General features: G+C 31.2%; 1 protein-coding gene across 1 annotated transcript; it reads right to left on the reverse strand.

Moving 5' to 3' along the window:
* Positions 1-393: 393 nt before the first annotated feature.
* On the reverse strand, positions 394-11,021 carry LOC126769253 (peptidylglycine alpha-hydroxylating monooxygenase). The gene is made up of 9 exons (XM_050487905.1): positions 10,663-11,021; positions 8,856-8,913; positions 8,698-8,785; positions 5,550-5,625; positions 4,742-4,868; positions 4,162-4,210; positions 3,315-3,460; positions 2,779-2,968; positions 394-2,286 (listed from the first exon to the last, which is right to left on the reverse strand). Exons 1-9 carry the CDS (start codon positions 10,780-10,782, stop codon positions 2,118-2,120), a joined length of 1,023 nt encoding a protein of 340 aa, XP_050343862.1. The 5' UTR covers positions 10,783-11,021; the 3' UTR covers positions 394-2,117.
* Between the last annotated feature and the right edge of the window lie 6,515 nt (positions 11,022-17,536).

Below are 17,536 nucleotides of genomic sequence, written 5' to 3' on the forward strand. Positions count from 1 at the left end.
TATATTTAAAAAATTTGACGCATTTGAGCGATTCAAAATATGTGTAATACAATGTCTTCCTTAATATTTAATAAAATTATGAAATATATTTTTTAATAGTATATTATATACAAATATCGAAGTCCATAGAGCAAGCCGAGTCATTATATGTTTAAGTATACATTCATCTATAATTAAGATTAAAATATGTTAACACAGATAATATATATTTATTAAAAATATGAAATATTTTTTTTGAAAAAACCTTTTTGATATGCAACTACATTATGCACTAATACATTCAAGTAAACAGATTATATTAAATATAAGTAAGGGATACACACATTCTACAATTATATATCAGATATATGTTTATAAATTAAAATTATACTATCAGAATACGAAAATTAACAATTGTGAAATAAATTAAATGTATGTCGATGCTGCCAGCATAAAAAATCAGATCTAATTAATTCGCAGACTTTTTCAGTAAAGCTTTTTTGTTTAGTAAAATTGATAGAAATATAGATTTTTTTATATAAATTTATACTTATTATATGGAATTGTCGTAGACTACTAAGTCTTAGATTGACTAGATAATACATTTAACGTCATACTATAAAATTGAAAATAAATTGAATACAGATAATAATTCTTATAAATAACACTTTATATTGTGTACACGTACATATACTTTAAAGGGGTGGTATTTATTGATATTTTATACTTTATGGTGCAAACTATTGTTATAAATAACATTTAATGCTGCTATTTATGGTTCATAAACAAATATAGAGTAACGATTTTAATCTATTTTCGTTTAAGAGTAAGTACTGTTAGTTACAAAAAGTATCAAATTATAATATTACTTAAAAACTATAATATAATGATAATAAATAATTTACTGTTTCGAAATAATAAAAAAATTGTAACGTTTATAAAAAAAAAAAGTCATATTATAATCTTCTTTGACTTCTTGAATACATATATATGCCAGGAGTATTTGTAACACTAACTGTCTTTGCCTTTAAATTTCATTTCATCAATTAAATCATAAAATTAATTATTATATACCACATTATTTTTATATCATTATTGAAAGTAGAAACAGATACAAAAAGTTGCTTTTTTTAATTATATCATAATTATAAAATTGTAAAAATTACATACATGTTGTGTAATAAGCGAGTATGCGATATTTATATGTTTTACGGCCAGCCTTACATGTGTTTTTGTGTTAACTGCGATTTAGTTTGAAGTTTACTGCGATTTGTATGGAATTCCGATTATTGTCAGTAGACTATGCTGTTTGCATTCCATACGAATCATGGTTAACATCAACGCCATCGAATAAGTAAAAAAAAAAAACTTGCACTAGCACACAGAAAGTGTTTTGTACTCGCACTTATATGAAGTATATACATTTGTTATTATATCTTGGTTTTAATCTTCATATATAAATATCTTTAATCATTATAAAATGGAGATGGAATGTAAATAAGACGTACATAATAAATACAATAAAATATTTTATGCATATACCAAAGATAAATAAGTTTTCAGATTGTGTATCCGGTAAAAACTCTGGCAACTTTTAAAGAATAACATTTTAATTCCATTTTGTTATTTCTTCTACTTTATTGTATTTGAATTTTTCCTACCTATTACATTATATAATATTTTATATTCCCTATTGCAACATTAAAGTAAAAGAAACAATTTGACTTATATTTTCTTGCATGTCTTTTAAACTTGATCACTAAACTTAAGTAACTACAATAACTTGTCCTAAGGATCCTGTAACATATTTAACACTTGTGAAATATAACTTGAACATATGTAGCCTACAAAACAGGACATACTACAACTCTAAAAAATTTTCATAACAAGATAAAATTTTGTGCCACAGATACAAATAAAACTATAAGACTATGAGCTGCATAAATATATGAGATATATTTCATTTCCATTTTTAAACTTGACAGCTACATTTTATTTTCTTACACAGATATTTTAAATTGAGATCAAAAATATTTTTTTTTTTTGGCGTTTGACGCTCTATTTTTCTATCAGATCGATTATTTTATAACCAGCTCCTAGTCTATATAGTCAAGGAACATATCGGAATGTTATACTTCTTAAAGTATATTGACGTCCATGTCAGGAATGCGGTCGAATGCCTCTGGAGCCCTGTTCCAGTAGTAGTATGGGGGGCCGGCGGAGAAGCAATACTTCTGGGTGAGAGGAGTGTCATCTTGAACCCAGTACATAAGGTAGAAGTTGCACATTTCATCATTGTTTGTTGGTCTAGAAATAATAAATAAATATGTCATAATTAACACTATCAGAGAAAAGTTTAGTACTTGTAGTTTTGGTACATAAATATCACAACTGTAGGTCAAAACATTTTTTTATTTGTGAACACAATAAGAATTTATTATTTCAAAATATAGTATTTAAATCGAATTCATGGTTTTTTTTTTTACTTTTTATTATAATTTAAATTGGAAATATATATTATTATTTTTATATTTTTTATCAAAACATACAATTCTAATAAAGTATACATTTTATATTGTCGATATCTTGTCACTCTTTTGGCCTTACTTATAAGCATTTAGTAGGCAGTTAGTTAAATAATGCCGTTTTCTTTTTTTTAATGTCAAATCAATAATGACAGAAAGAGAAAAAATATTGTTTAACGAAACAGTCGCTAAGCAATGTTTATAAATAAGGCTGTTTAAGTTGTTAAAGACAATGTAAGAACATAAATAAAACTTATATTAACTCTTAATTTACCCAATCTGAACAGCGTGATGGCGGGTATTATTCATAACGCATCGGGCAGCCAGCACGTCGTTCTTTGTAATAGGGGACGTGTTCACGACCGGGTAGAACATCTGAGGTAGCTGAGGATTCTTGCTACCTAACACTTGCCAGGTATCACCTTTCTCAGACCGACGGACAACGTAGCCCGTTACTTGGGTACCTAAAAGAAAATGGAAATTTAATATTTTTTCTGATATTTAATAGTTCGGCATTAAAACTCATGCAAGTAATTGACAAAGCCAGTAATATAAATTAGAATTTTTAAAGTTACAGTATTGCAATTATACTGTTATATTTATAATTTTGAGTTTGAGTTTTGCGTTTGAGTTTGAAGTTAAAATATATTAAAAAAGAAACTTGTCTAAATAAGTTTTTAAATCAGCGGTTAATCAATTCTGCAACTTGCCATTAGGATAATATTGCCAATAGTTTTGATTGGATGACCATTTAGTTGATTTTATAATTTCTACTCAAATGATAGAGTTCGGGTTAAAATGTTGTCTCACCGAGGGCGTGCGTGTGCGGTCGAAACGCGAACGGATGTATGACCTTGTCCTCGTTGATGGTGCAAGCCGTCTCCATATGCTCGACGCCGTAGGGGGCGATAACCCCGCTCGTGCCCAGCAGGAACACGCCTGCCTGGCGCGGCATTCTGCAAACGAAGATTTTGTTATAAGCTTTTAAGCAACAGGTAAACTGCTAGTATGTTTACTAGGTGGTGAACATAACATCTTCGTTTCCAAGGTTGGTCGCGCATTGGCGATGTAAGGAATGGTTAATATTTCTTACATCACCAATGTCAATGGGCGATGGTGAACACTTAACATTAGGTTGCCTATTTGTCCGTCTGCCTACCTATAACATAAAAGAAATGTATGAGAAAATCTTACAACAGAATCTTAACCCAGTTGCAGACAACCGACTGAGCTGAAACTTCACACTTTATACTGGTTGTTGTTGGCTAGTTTGCTTCACGCTGGTGACAATATAATCTAGAATACTTGTTATTTATTTAAAATGGCCGCCAAATAAAAGCTAGTCTTACGTAAAGAACAAAAGTGTTAATGGCATTAATTTTCTTCTCAATCAAAGTTTTGTGTTAGATTTAAATTTTAAGAATTTAGTTATTTTTGTAAATTTAAACATATTTATGATCATTTTAATGATTAATATACCATTTATGTTGACAAAACATACATTTCTCTGTTCATGTTTTATGTAATTTTCCTAATATTATATAGTATTTTATTGTATAGAGTTGCTTAGAAGACTGAGACGAAAAATATCATAGTTTTTTAGAATCGGTTTTAGGAATATAAATATCGAATAAATTAATACATTAAGGATACTTACTTAGTTGTTGTGTATTCCAAAAATACGCCAGAGTTGTCGGTCTTTCCAACTAAAACAAATTAGTGATATAATTAAATTAATGATAAAAATAAAGTATAAACTTATTATTATTATACACAATTTTGAAACAAACATACACCAAAACTTGGTGGTGTGACTTTGCACAAGTACATCTGGGGAGGTACCATCCACTAATCAGATATTCTACTATTAAAATCAATACTTATTATTGTTGCGTTCCGACTTGAAGGATGAGTGAGCCAGTATAATGCACAAGGGACATCTTCGTTCTCAAAGTGGCGCATTGGCGATGTAAGGAATTGTCAATATTTATATCGCCAATGCCTATGTGCGGTGGTGACCACTTAACATCAGGTGGCCCGTCCGCCTACTTATAACATGAAAAAATATCAAATAGCGAACGCATTCCTTATGAGAGCCGGTTTCTAGAACAGAGTCGGTTTCCACTTGCCACGTCCGTCGGTAAAAGTCTATTAAAACTTGTTCATGCAGTTTACACATTACACCGACTATTAACAAATGAGATACAGACACAGAACAGTGGAAGTAGTAAACTCACCTGGAAACTTCGTCATATAGTGCACTTGTAGTACGAGATATTTGATCGAGGAGTCGTGGCCGATGAGGAAGCCCACATCCTTTGGCAGCTGGAGACTAGGCGCGTCACGAGCCCACGCATATACTATCTGTTTATAAAAATATCTCTTTATTTTGTTTCCATACATACATAAAAATTTAATAAATAGTGGAATTACAGGCACAAGGGACATAACATCTTAGTTCCCAAGGTTGGTGGCGCATTGGTGATGTAAGCAATGGTTAACATTTCTTACAATGCTAATGTCTATGGGCGTTGGTGACCACTTACCATCAGGTGGCCCATAAGCTCGTCCGCCTTCCTATTCTATAAAAAAAGGAATATCACCTCAAACGTTCATATTATAAAATGTAAAATAAGAAAGAGATAGAGAACCTAAGAAAGAGAAGACATTAAAAAATGTTATTTGTATAGGTAAGATTAAAATTTTAATTGTCATTATAATTAAACAGACAGATTTAGATAGTGATTTGCAATTGGATCATTCGCAAACGAGAAAAGTCAAACAGCAGTTTTTTTTAATTTAAAACTTTCCAACGGGACAATTTACGTCATATTAGACTTAATAAAAGCAAATATACATTTATGTTTTGTTAAAAATGTGCCTTAAGACATTTCTTTAAAAAAAAAAGTATTAACGGTACTTTTTACTAGTAATGTACCATAAAAGATTTCAATCGAGAACTATAAAGCGTTAGTAATCAATTTTTAACAAATTATATATCAAGTTTCAAGTATCTTAAATATAAGAAGGATTTTTAAGACAAACCTGTGATCCAGAACCGCAAGGGCTTGCTGTATTGTAATGGCTATCCAATTCGTTACTCTGCATTTCACCACAGCTCCTGAAAATTTATACATAATTCTCATATACAATTCGTCAATGGCAATGCTAATTGCAAATACAAAATCAAAATATTTTATTCAAGTAGTAATATTTATTATGCATAAGTAGCATCAATTCGAATATCCAATTAAAGGCCATTTTAACTTATTTTTGTTACTTTAATTTAGCAATCATAAAATTATCTTTAACAAAAAAATAAAACTGGAATCATCGTTAAAAATTCACGTCTTATTTTTGGGCCATATCGGCTCGAATAATAAAAGCCAAGCTTATCGCTGTGAAGATATATCCATACTCGTCAAGGAATAAAAAAAATAAATAAAGTAAATGTAACAAAAAGTAACTGTACGTTTAAAGTACACTGGCCGCCAAAAAAATCGACCCACCCGTATTTTTTTACTTACAAAGTTGTTATCTTAACTATGCGACGACCTAGGTGGATTGTTTTATTTATGGGACATACATTTAACATTTTATTACCCACTTGATATTGATTTGGAGGAGTTGTAAGTGTTATTGAGGATATTTGGAATATTTTTAAAGTATTGATAAGAAAACGTTACTTTGTGCACAAAGTGCATGGTTAGTTTATTTCCAGTTCTTAACGCGGAGTCATCTCGGTTCGATTTTTATTGTTGATTAAGTGTATGAAACTTTGTTGAAACAATAATTTTAATAAGTTTAAACATAAAAAATGGATACTACTGAAGCAGAAGCTGCTCAAGTCGTAGCTCTTATTCATGAGGGGTTAAGTTAGCGAAATGTGGCTAGAACACTAAAATTAAGTCGTTCAGCGGTGCGAAGAGTGTACAAACGCTACTTGGAGACTGAGGAGTATCGCCGGAGACCAGGATCTGGCAGGGGGCGTGTCACGAACCCGACCGATGACCGTTTTATTGGTTACACGTCTTTAAGAAACCGACATCTTTCGGCTGTTGACGTTCAAGGTAGACTCCGAGAAAGTCGTGGAGTGTCTGTGAGTGAAAATACTGTAAGAAGAAGACTTCGAGAGTAAAACTTAACCCCTCACAAGCCAGCAACAGGACCAAAACTCACAGCATCCCATCGACAAGCAAGACTACAATTTGCTAGGCAGCGTCGATTGGACACTGGACCAATGGGAGACAGTATTGTTCAGTGATGAAAGCCGAATGTCTCTAGTAGGCTCTGATGGACGACGTAACGTCATGCGAAGGCCAGGAGAACGCTACTCTCAGTGTTGCATTCGAGAAACAGTCCGATTTGGTGGAGGCTCTACAATGTTTTGGGGAGGTATTTCTTTGACGGGACGCACAGAGCTGGTTTTTTTTCGTAATCGTGCTGTTAATGCTGAAACTTACATAACGGACATTCTGGAGCCTCATGTGATGCCTTACGCTGTATATTTTGGGGATAATTTCCAACTTATGCACGACAACGCACGAACTCACGTCGCTAGAATTGTTAAAGACTATTTCAGGGAAGTCGAAATTCCAGTTATGCAGCGGCCAGCCAATAGTCCGGACTTAAACCCGATAGAGCACCTCTGGGACCAGCTAAAACGTACGGTTCGAGCACGAAATCCAATTCCAGAAACCCTGAATCAACTGGAAGCTGCCCTAACTGAAGAATGGCAACGGACCCCACAGGAAGACATTAAAAAGCTAATCAGGTCACTTAATAGGCGTATGCAGGCAGTGATTAGGTCAAGAGGAGGAAACACTCCCTATTAAAATAAGATTTAGGCACCCAAATTTAAAAACAAACGGCATAATCGTTTTGTACACAAAAAAATAAAATTGCGTAAAATTTTGTGTTTTCGTGTTTTGTCACATATTTACCTAAAAACCTATTTTTTGCGCACTATTTCTGTTTTTGTACAATCCTACAATTGCATTTTTTCATTATCAATCTTAAAAATATAAATATGTGGTAGTTTAAAACCATACGATAGCTTTTTTACAAAAAATGTAGGTGGGTCGATTTTTTTGGAGGCCAGTGTAGATTGTATTTACCGAAAAAAAAACAGAGAACAAAAAAGAAACAGAACAAATAAAACAATGCTATAATTATATAGGTTGATTCAATTCGAGTTTCATAAGTTGGCAACACTGTAAAATAGAGCTGAAAATGTTGGATTCAAAAGCCCCGTTTGCAGTTACTTTTGGCACATTTGCAAAACACGTTGTATATCTATGCCCGTATAAAATTCAGTCAACCCTAAGCTGAAAAAGAAAAAAGCTCATAGACAGTGTAAAGCGAAAAATTCACGCAGTTTCAGTGTCAAAAAGGCAGGAATTTTTTGCTGATTTTCAAAGAAAATTTTCTTTTCTAGAATTCGTATGGGTCACATTTCATGTTAAATTAACTTTTTTAACTAAAAAATAAACAACACAAAAACATAAAATAATATGTATAAAAAAGCAACTTTTTTGTACATATTATTTAATGTATACGGACCACTCTAACAAAATTGCGGGTTTATTGTAAGGTAAAGCTAGTTTTATGTCGCATTTCTCAGTCTATTTCTTTTTATGAAGGACAGTCGTTACATTTATGTGTCTCATTATGTGAACATATATATGTGAAATTCGTTAGCACTTAATGTTATTTGCTTGCAATCTTTCATCCTTATATAGTTTTGTGTATGTAAATAGTTTTCATCCGCGGCTTCATCCATGTTATAGGATATCTTAGATATAAACAATCAATTACATTCATATTGATATTTTGATGTAAATAAATAACATTTTCTTTGGTGTTGTATTATTTTGATTTATGTTATGTAAATTGTTATTGTTTGTATGAACAAACTATTTAAGCAATCAACTATATTGTTGATAAGCTTTGCTTGTTTTATTTTTAGTGTGTTTTAAATATTTTCATTATTGTGTTCAACAGTATAGAGAAATCTTAATCTATAATAGATACAGAAATGTTATAGTGTTGACTTGATAAATGGTTGTGTAAAATAAAATAACTCTATTTTTTTAAAAGCTTTTTCATGCCTAAGATTTTTACCACATATCTATTGTGACTGAAGATTTTCCATACTGTCTGTTTAAAAAAATATAGTTAATATTAAACTTACCATACAGAGTCATTAGACCCTGGTTCAGAACAGCCATATAGAAGCATGTGATGGGCTGTATGCATCGTAGCGTTAGGCTTAAATCCCACTGGAAAAAAAGAACAAAAATTATTATTGATTCCATATTTATAAGTTTGGTATGGTGGAATTTTACTCACCCACATAGAAGTTTTTCTCTGGAGCTATTCTTATTGGTGTGCATAAGTATACTTCATCCTGTAAAAGGAATGGTTAAAATTTAATATAGTCCTTTGCAACAATATAGCTATTATAAATATACAATATAAATTATAGGGCTATGTAGTTTAAATTGTTTAACTGCCATATTGGTTTAATGGACTTTTGAAGTCCTGTGTTCAAACCCCAAGATGAACCAATAAAAAGTTGTGGTATTTTTGTATCGAAGAATGTTGGCTGTCTGCCTTTAGTTTTTTTTGGTAATGTCAGATATGCCATCGGATAATGAGAGTGAGGGAACAGAAGGCATCTGTGTTTGCAAACACTTGATCACTATAATATGTCTTGTGCAATACAATATGTATATATGTGTATGGTGGCACCAGTTTGATGGGTGAGTGAGCCTGTGTAATTACAGGCATAAGGGACATAACATCTTAGTTCGCAAGTTTGGTGGTGCATCAGAGATGTAAACGATGGTTAACATTTCTTACACTGGCAAAGTCTATGGGTGTTGGTGACCACTAACCATCAGATGGCCTATATGCTCGTCCGTCTACATATTCTATAAAAAAAACTTATAAAACATATTCAGTCTGATGTAAACCTCGTACAATACAAATTTTCAAGTTTAAATAACATGGTCAGAAATAAAATATTACTATTATTAGATAGAGAATATTTTATAATAAAAAAGGATGAATTAGATTAATTAGAAATGATGAAGTATTATAACAATAACTAAAAATCCATTTACATTTACAATTGTATCTTAGGTACTTTGAGTAATGTCCTATTGTTGGACTTTGTTTCAATCAAATCTGTAATATTGATTGAGATTGCCTCCCACACACTTCACCCACATATTAATTCCCCTTATGCTATCTACCAGAGATGTTCAGATAAAACTCAAGTGCTTAATTGCAGACATATATCATATGTATAGTTTAATATTATAAATGTGAAACTAACTGAACCAACTCTTATAAAATTTGGTACACAGTAACTCCAAGGAAGGACAGTCTACATTTTTATACCCAAAACCTGTACCTCCTGTCTCCCTCCTGTTAGGTGAAACAAAATGCAAATCTATCCTAAGTCGTGTTTTACAAGACCTTCAACATAAGATTTAAAGAAATTCTGCTAATTAAATAAGTATTTGACATAACTTACAAATGACACTTGTAAATTGTGATACAATATATTATAGACAAAACAATAGCCAAAGTATGTATATCAAAATGCTGTGCATGTTATACCATTTCTATTTTATTTTCCCTTTTTGTATATATACATGTCTAAAATGCTACAAAAATTAAAACAAATTAAAAATGAGGACTCTTATATGATATAAATTTATAACTTAAGGGTTTGTAGACTTCAAACCTTAATTTTATTATAATTATTTTAATGTTAAATGCTGTAATCTTATTGCAAAATGTTTTAGAAATTAAGTTCTCTAGATGAATTAAAAGCTTTATTGGTTAGTCACAATAAATAATATTTTCAGTTCTTCTGGTCTACCATGAAGTGAACAATTTTACAGGCTTGGACTAACAGTACTAGTATGTAGTTCTAATATTTCTAAAAATCTGCCCAAGTGAGTTATTTTATTAATTTTAATCAATTCTTATCAATATAATTTGTTAATAAAATAATATTTCTAAATATATCATTCTAACATTTGATTGTTAAATAACACTGACCATTTAAAATTGAATTAAAGGCGATAAAAGCACTAAGCGTAAACTTATTGATTTTTTATGTATGATAAGTTAATTTATTTACCTTGTTAGGCCAAACATTTGGCATGAGAAAATCGTAAGTATCAACTTCGTAACAAAATACACTTCGATTTAAAATAGCAAGAGCAATAAATAAATGTAGAAAAGAATTAAACGACTTCATTTTTCTTTTATTTAAAAAAATCTAATACACGTCAACCCCGCGGTAATTCCCTAAATAAATTACTACGGTACTTGGTCTCGTCAACGATGTGCTAATTGATAAACTAAATCAGTACAGTTTATATAATTTTGTTTGTAACTGATCTGAATACTGAACTGAACAAGTGAACACTGACGAGACCACGAGCCACAACTAGTGTTTAATGTTTGTATAATTTTTTAAAACTTTCAATCGATCAATAACATTTCCTATTGGCTTACTAACGTCATAGATGTGGGTAGCCAGCTTAAAAATAATTTTACAAAATTCCATGTACTAATTTGTAAATTGTACATATATATTAAATTATAAACTTAAAACAAGACAATTTTAATAAATTTATAAAATATACTGTTTTAGGTATTTAATCACAAGGCCCTGTAATATTTATTTATTGCATTTAATTTTACAGAAGTAATGTAATTTTTCAAAATACAAAAATAAATTATATATTTAACTACAAGATTTTAAGTAATCTTTATTCGATGAAATTATTGGTTAAAATATTTAAAAGTTATATTTATACTTTTATACTTATTAATATATATGATATATTACAATTTATTTACTTTTGATTTAGTTATTTGTTAAAAAGATAGATGTTGTTACTGTACATTTACTCTATGCTCCCTATGATTGCTCACAGATGGCACTGCTTATACTTGATGTCGTTTCAGATAATGACATTAGATGACACTAAAATTATATTTTAAAGTAAACAAGAGGGACAGAATGTAAATAAAATGAAATCTAACTGGCTGTATTTTTTAAATACAGTACCTATATTATGGGTAGCATTGAATTGCTTTTAAATCAAGATGCAATGCGCCCGATTTTCGAGTCGTAACGTATTTCTTTCAGATGTTTCAGAGGCTTGGCTGCGAGGCTTAAAAATCCATTAGACCTAACCAAGCTAATAGGAAGCAAGAAATGATATTTTAACTATAAATGGAATGTTTAACCTACGTTGCAATAATGAAAGTTACGACCTACATATGTAAATGTATCATAAATATTTACATTGCTTAGCAAAAGAAATATGCAAATAGCTATAAAAGTAACACAAGTACATAATAGTTACCTATATTATATGCACTTTTGTAAGTATAGATTATCGATGTAGTTAGCATAACAGTTAATTATCGCTTTCCAAGCGAATGTTACTAACTGGTGGTAGGGCTTGGTGCAAGCTCGTCTGGGTAGGTACCACCCACTCATCAGATATTCTACCGCAAAACAGCAGTACTTGATATTGTTGTGTTCCGGTTTGAAGGGTGAGTGAGCCAGTGTAATTACAGGCACAAGGGACATAAAATCTTAGTTCCCAAGGTTGGTGGCGCATTGGCTGTAAGCGATGGTTGACATTTCTTACAATGCTAATGTCTAAGGGCGTTTGGTGACCACTTACCATCAGGTGGCCCATATGCTCGTCCACCTTCCTATTCTATAAAAAAAAAAAAATATAATAAAATAATATTAATGTCCTCCAGACCTATTTCGTCCACGGCGGCCAATATCAAGAGAGTTTAGCCAACTACGCAGAAGATATTATAGTACATAAGTGTGTGCGCAAACACAGATGCAACAGGGAATAGAGTTCCCTAACTCTCATAATCCGATGGGACGGCAATCCGACACGACCAGAAAGAGTTTTGGCGCAGGACCAACAGCTTTACATGCTTTCCGAGGCACGGAATTAAACACCTTTCCAACATCCAGACTCCGGGCTGCTACTAAAAATTTTCTGACAATAAACCCAATAACTTTTTATTTACTGTTTTACTAAAACTATATCAGATAAACAAAAACTTTGTGTAACTGTATAATTTGTATATCTCCAAAATTTATTTATTATCGCTCAGCTCGATATTAATCATTCGTTTGCCCTTTCCCATCTTTTCGGAAACGGTGTACTGTGTAAACTATATAAGAAAGCGATTTGCAGACCTACGGCCTGAAAACAGTTGTTGGGACTGATTTTGTTTATAAGCTGGTTACCGCCTAGGCATTGTGGAGATATGCAAGATTAATAGAAGTGCTTAACAAAATTCCCGTGGTCGGATAAACCCATTGTTGCTCTATTCTACTCTGGCTTATCCTTTGGCACTTTGTTTGATTAAAATTAAATAGGCCTCGAATTGGGAAGTTAGTTTATGTTATGTATATGAATCGATCACATTTTAGTTTGTATATATGCCATGATATCACACGATAAAATAACTATAAAATGAGTACCCCTTTTTTCTCCTCTGCACAGAACGTTTTTCAACTCAGTGTTGCCGTCATCAATGCACCGCCATGCCAACCTCCTTGAAATCTGCTACATTATTATAGAATTTATATTGTTGTGTTAAATTCTTGGTTGGAGTAATTATTGTAATTTTTCAAAATTTTATTATGGTTGGTTATATACAGAGTATATTATGCATCTGATAACCAAAGTTGTTGGCAACTTGCTGGCCTTTACACCTACAACTGTAATGAGATAAGCCGAGCCACGAACAGTTTACAAAGCATCTTTTTATTTATTAAAAAAAACTTTTTTAATTAAAATTATTGTAGTTGATTCAAAATGTGATGATAGGTAATAATAGAACAATAACTGCTATTAGGATAGGCAGGATGGCAAATTGGTCACCTGTTGGTAAATGGTCACCGTCGTCTTAAGATATTAGCGTTGTAACCTAGCATTGTAATGTAGCGTTGTAAATATTAACCATAACTTAAATCGTAATGCGCCACAAACCTTGGGAATTAAGATGTTGTTTCATGTGCTTGTGGTTATGCTGGCTCATACACCTTTCAAACCAGAAAATAAGTTATGAGTGACCACTTACCATCAGGTGGCCCATATGCTCGTACACCTACAAATTCAACAACAAAAAATATAAATCAAAAGACATTAGCATTTATATTTAATATTAAATACATGTGTACATAAGCTATTTAAATGGTATAAAGATATAAGGCATGTTACATAATATGATATATTATACTTTAAAAAATTGCATTCAAGTGTTAAAATTCTATTTCGTAAATGCTTTCAAGCTCTTGTGCAAGCCTTCGGCTACAATGACAACAAAGGAAGTTTGTTTACATTTATCTCGTCACATCACGAACTATACATCAAGCGTGTAATGGAAGTATCTTGTAGTAATAACGTTATCTGTCAAGTCTCAAAACTACTAACGGTGTTGCCCTCTTTGAAAAATTCTATTACGCTTAGCAAAATAAATTGATGCCAGAGACTAAAGTCAAGCAAGTTAAAAGTAAGTAAAGTTAGTAAAAATCAGAAATAGGATTTTTAAATTGGGTTTTTTTATATACGACATACAAATATTAATAAAATGTATATACAATTACGATAATTTGACTGTTTTTGTAATGAGGGCGTTTGAGAAAGTAATGATGAAGTTATTTGAAAGGTATACAATATATCAGATTGTATGGAATATCTGATATGATAAATAGTAAAATTGTTTCCTAAAACTTGTAGTATAATGTCATACTTGTTATGTTATGTACATCTAGTCTCATCCTACATTCTGAAAATCCAATCCATTCCATCCATTAAAATTTAAATTATGATTTGTAATATAAATATATAATGAAGGATCAATGTAAGGCATAATATGTACACATTTCAAAAATAGGTAGGTACTTGTGTTTGAAATAAAACTAATAATTATTATTGTTTCTAATAGTTTACGTACGCGGAGAAAGTAACTTTTTATTTTTAAATCAATATTTTATTTATAAAAGGGTTATTATTCTACGAACAAAATGATAAAATTCTTCATCTCTAGGCTAACCTTACAAGATAGATCAAGAGGAGTAGAAGGGTCTTAGAATGAAATGAAATCCAATCCTTCACTATCCCGAAACGAGGCTCACACGTTTTTATTTCGAACACGACGCAGATGTTATCCAATAAACCTACTTATTGGTTTTCATATTGTATTATTAAAATATTATACTAGGTATTCTTTTACCAACTACTGCAAAAATATTTGACTGTTTACCAAGTGTTAAAATAAAAATGGACTTATGACGATAACGAAAAATAATGCTAGAAATAAGTTTATTCAGTTTGTTTTATTTTTTGTCAATAATTATATAATCCATACGCTTAGGCTGCCCTCAAACAGCCAGAATATCATATCTGAATTCATAATCTGAAATCCAATACGTTACCTTACACGTGTTTTGAAAATTCTGACTGATTATTAGTCAAGTTCAGGCGAACGTCTTTTCTAAAAGTTTTGTTATTAATTTAGTACCTACGTCTTTCCATTTTTTTTTTTTTTTATAGAATAGGAAGGCGGACGAGCATATGGGCCACCTGATGGTAAGTGGTCACCAACGCTCTTAGACATTAGCATTGTAAGAAATGTCAACCATCGCTTACATATCCAATGCGCCACCAACCTTGGGAACTAAGATTTTATGTCCCTTGTGCCTGTAATTACACTGGCTCACTCACCCTTCAAACCGGAACACAACAATATCAAGTATTGCTGTTTTGCGGTAGAATATCTGATCCATACATTATTATAGAGCACATACACATACAACATTCAGATTATCAATAGTCTCAATTATCAGTAAGCTCGCTCTAACCTGTAGCGAGCACAAGAGCTCCATCATGTGTGACACGAAAAAAAATATTTTGTGTGTAGAAAGATATGGGTATGTATGTTCATGGAACACTTCTTTAAAGGATTAGCACAACAGGGAAATAAAATATATAGCGTAGTCGTATATATCCAAGCCTGTAGTTACAAATTGAGAAACGATAAACAAAGCATAATAAGCGATATTAATGTTGAAGATTGAATATCATAGCTTAGTCTTCATCATTGATTAAACGATAATTGGATTGCCAAGTTATTTCACAAGATGGCGTCGTGAAGTATTGTAATCTCATTCCTGCCAGAATCAGTTGGTGGTCTTCATTGTAATCATCTCTTACATGAACAAAATTGTAAGAACACATACACAACCTTCTTTACTTTAACAGCAAGTTCGTATATGAAAAACTCGTATATAATAATATTTGCCTCGCAATATACCTACAATAATATTATATCTGTAATACCAATAAAGTGAATCTAGCGATATAAAGTTGTATTCGAGATTAAAATAAATGCTCGTGCAAATAGAAAGAATGATTGTGGAGTTTGTTAAAATTTCTGCTATAAAAAGAAATATCCGAGTCATTCGAATAAAATCGAAAACAAATTGGAAGTCAGCGTATTCACAATTCGATATATTACTTTGACGTAGAATTGCCGTGGGAAGATTCTATCAATATCAATTTATGGTTATTACGATATGGATATCGTAGTATTGATTTATTTTATTGTTACGTCATATTATTTTGCTCTTTACATTTAAGCAGAAACCTCCATTCTGAAGGAGTTCATAGATTATTCCATATTTGAATTTAAAACCAACTATGATCGATACAGTCGGTAGCACCGATACAGTCATACACTTTGTATTCGACAATTGTAGAAGCGATTTCGAATTTCGCTAAAAGCTTTTGAAGCTTTTGTCTAAATTATCCAATTCAATCCGTTAATTATTGTTAATCATATAAATAGCACTACTTACAGTTTGAAGGATAAGTGAGCTAGTGATAGGCAGAAGGGATGTAACTTCCTAACCACTGTTGGTTATGGTTGTCGATAAAAGGAATGATTAATATTTCTTACAGCGTTAATGTCTATTTGCGGAGGTGACCACTTACCATCACAGGTGATTCTTTTTCCAGTCCGTCTAACTATTATAAATAATTTAAAAATCCTATGAAAAATCGAATACACTTGTATTTTTTATACATTTTGCTCTTTTGTACAGACGAAATCGACAATCGCTCTGTGACTTTTGTCTATGCCCACTTTACATTCTTAGTGAATCATCCAATTTTGAGTTAGATGTTTTTTAAAATACTACTCCTTAGATCTTTAAAATGTTGATTAAATTAAAAGGCATTTATAAAGTTTTACATTGTGTACACATATGAAAAAATGAATAAGGCCACATAAATTATCAGAATATTAATATATTATTTTGTTGTTATTCCTTCTTACCGTGAGAGATTTTTAACTGCAAAAAAACATACATTTCTGTGTGGAAATTGAAATTTTTATATTTTTTAAACAACACATGCTTAGTGTGTCTTTATTGTTCGTATTATTATTATTATTTTTAAATAACTCCGGTTTCGACTACTTTATTTATCGAGGAATGCTTGACGTTAAAATCACGTCAGCGACTATAAATAATGGCTTATACTTCGAACAATATTAATATCCAGGTGCAGATATGACCACTTATCTTCGGTCCATTTGCCTGTCAACCTTCCTAATGTAAGCACATATTTTCCACTTAGCATATATGTAAAAGCATATAATATATAAAATTTACATATTATGTAAAACGAGGATTTATGTGTGGAAAGTAAAAAAAAATATGTAATAATGATTTTTGAAAAAAAGTATTTTAGATTAGTATTTGTATTTACAAATTAAATTTTCACAAACTATTTACATTGTTCTATTTTTAAAATAGCTTAGCCTAATACAATCATTTATTTTTATTTTATTTGTTCACCAACGATGACACAACAAAAGCCTATATATCTTATCTAAAAATCTACATCAATCGAATTTCCATTATATATGGGCAACAATGTTCTTCTACGCAACTG

Source organism: Nymphalis io, chromosome 1, assembly GCF_905147045.1.
Source record: "Nymphalis io chromosome 1, ilAglIoxx1.1, whole genome shotgun sequence".
NCBI lineage: Eukaryota > Metazoa > Arthropoda > Insecta > Lepidoptera > Nymphalidae > Nymphalis > Nymphalis io.

Excerpts from the sequence above, each read along its gene's own strand:
- LOC126769253 (XM_050487905.1), bottom strand. The coding sequence starts at position 10,782 with ATGAAGTCGTTTAATTCTTTTCTACATTTATTTATTGCTCTTGCTATT. Across the intron at positions 8,786-8,855 it reads AGAGAAAAACTTCTATGTGG|TGGGATTTAAGCCTAACGCT; the intron begins GTGAGTAAAATT and ends CTTTTTTTCCAG. Across the intron at positions 4,211-4,741 it reads CTATATGACGAAGTTTCCAG|TTGGAAAGACCGACAACTCT; the intron begins GTGAGTTTACTA and ends AATTTGTTTTAG.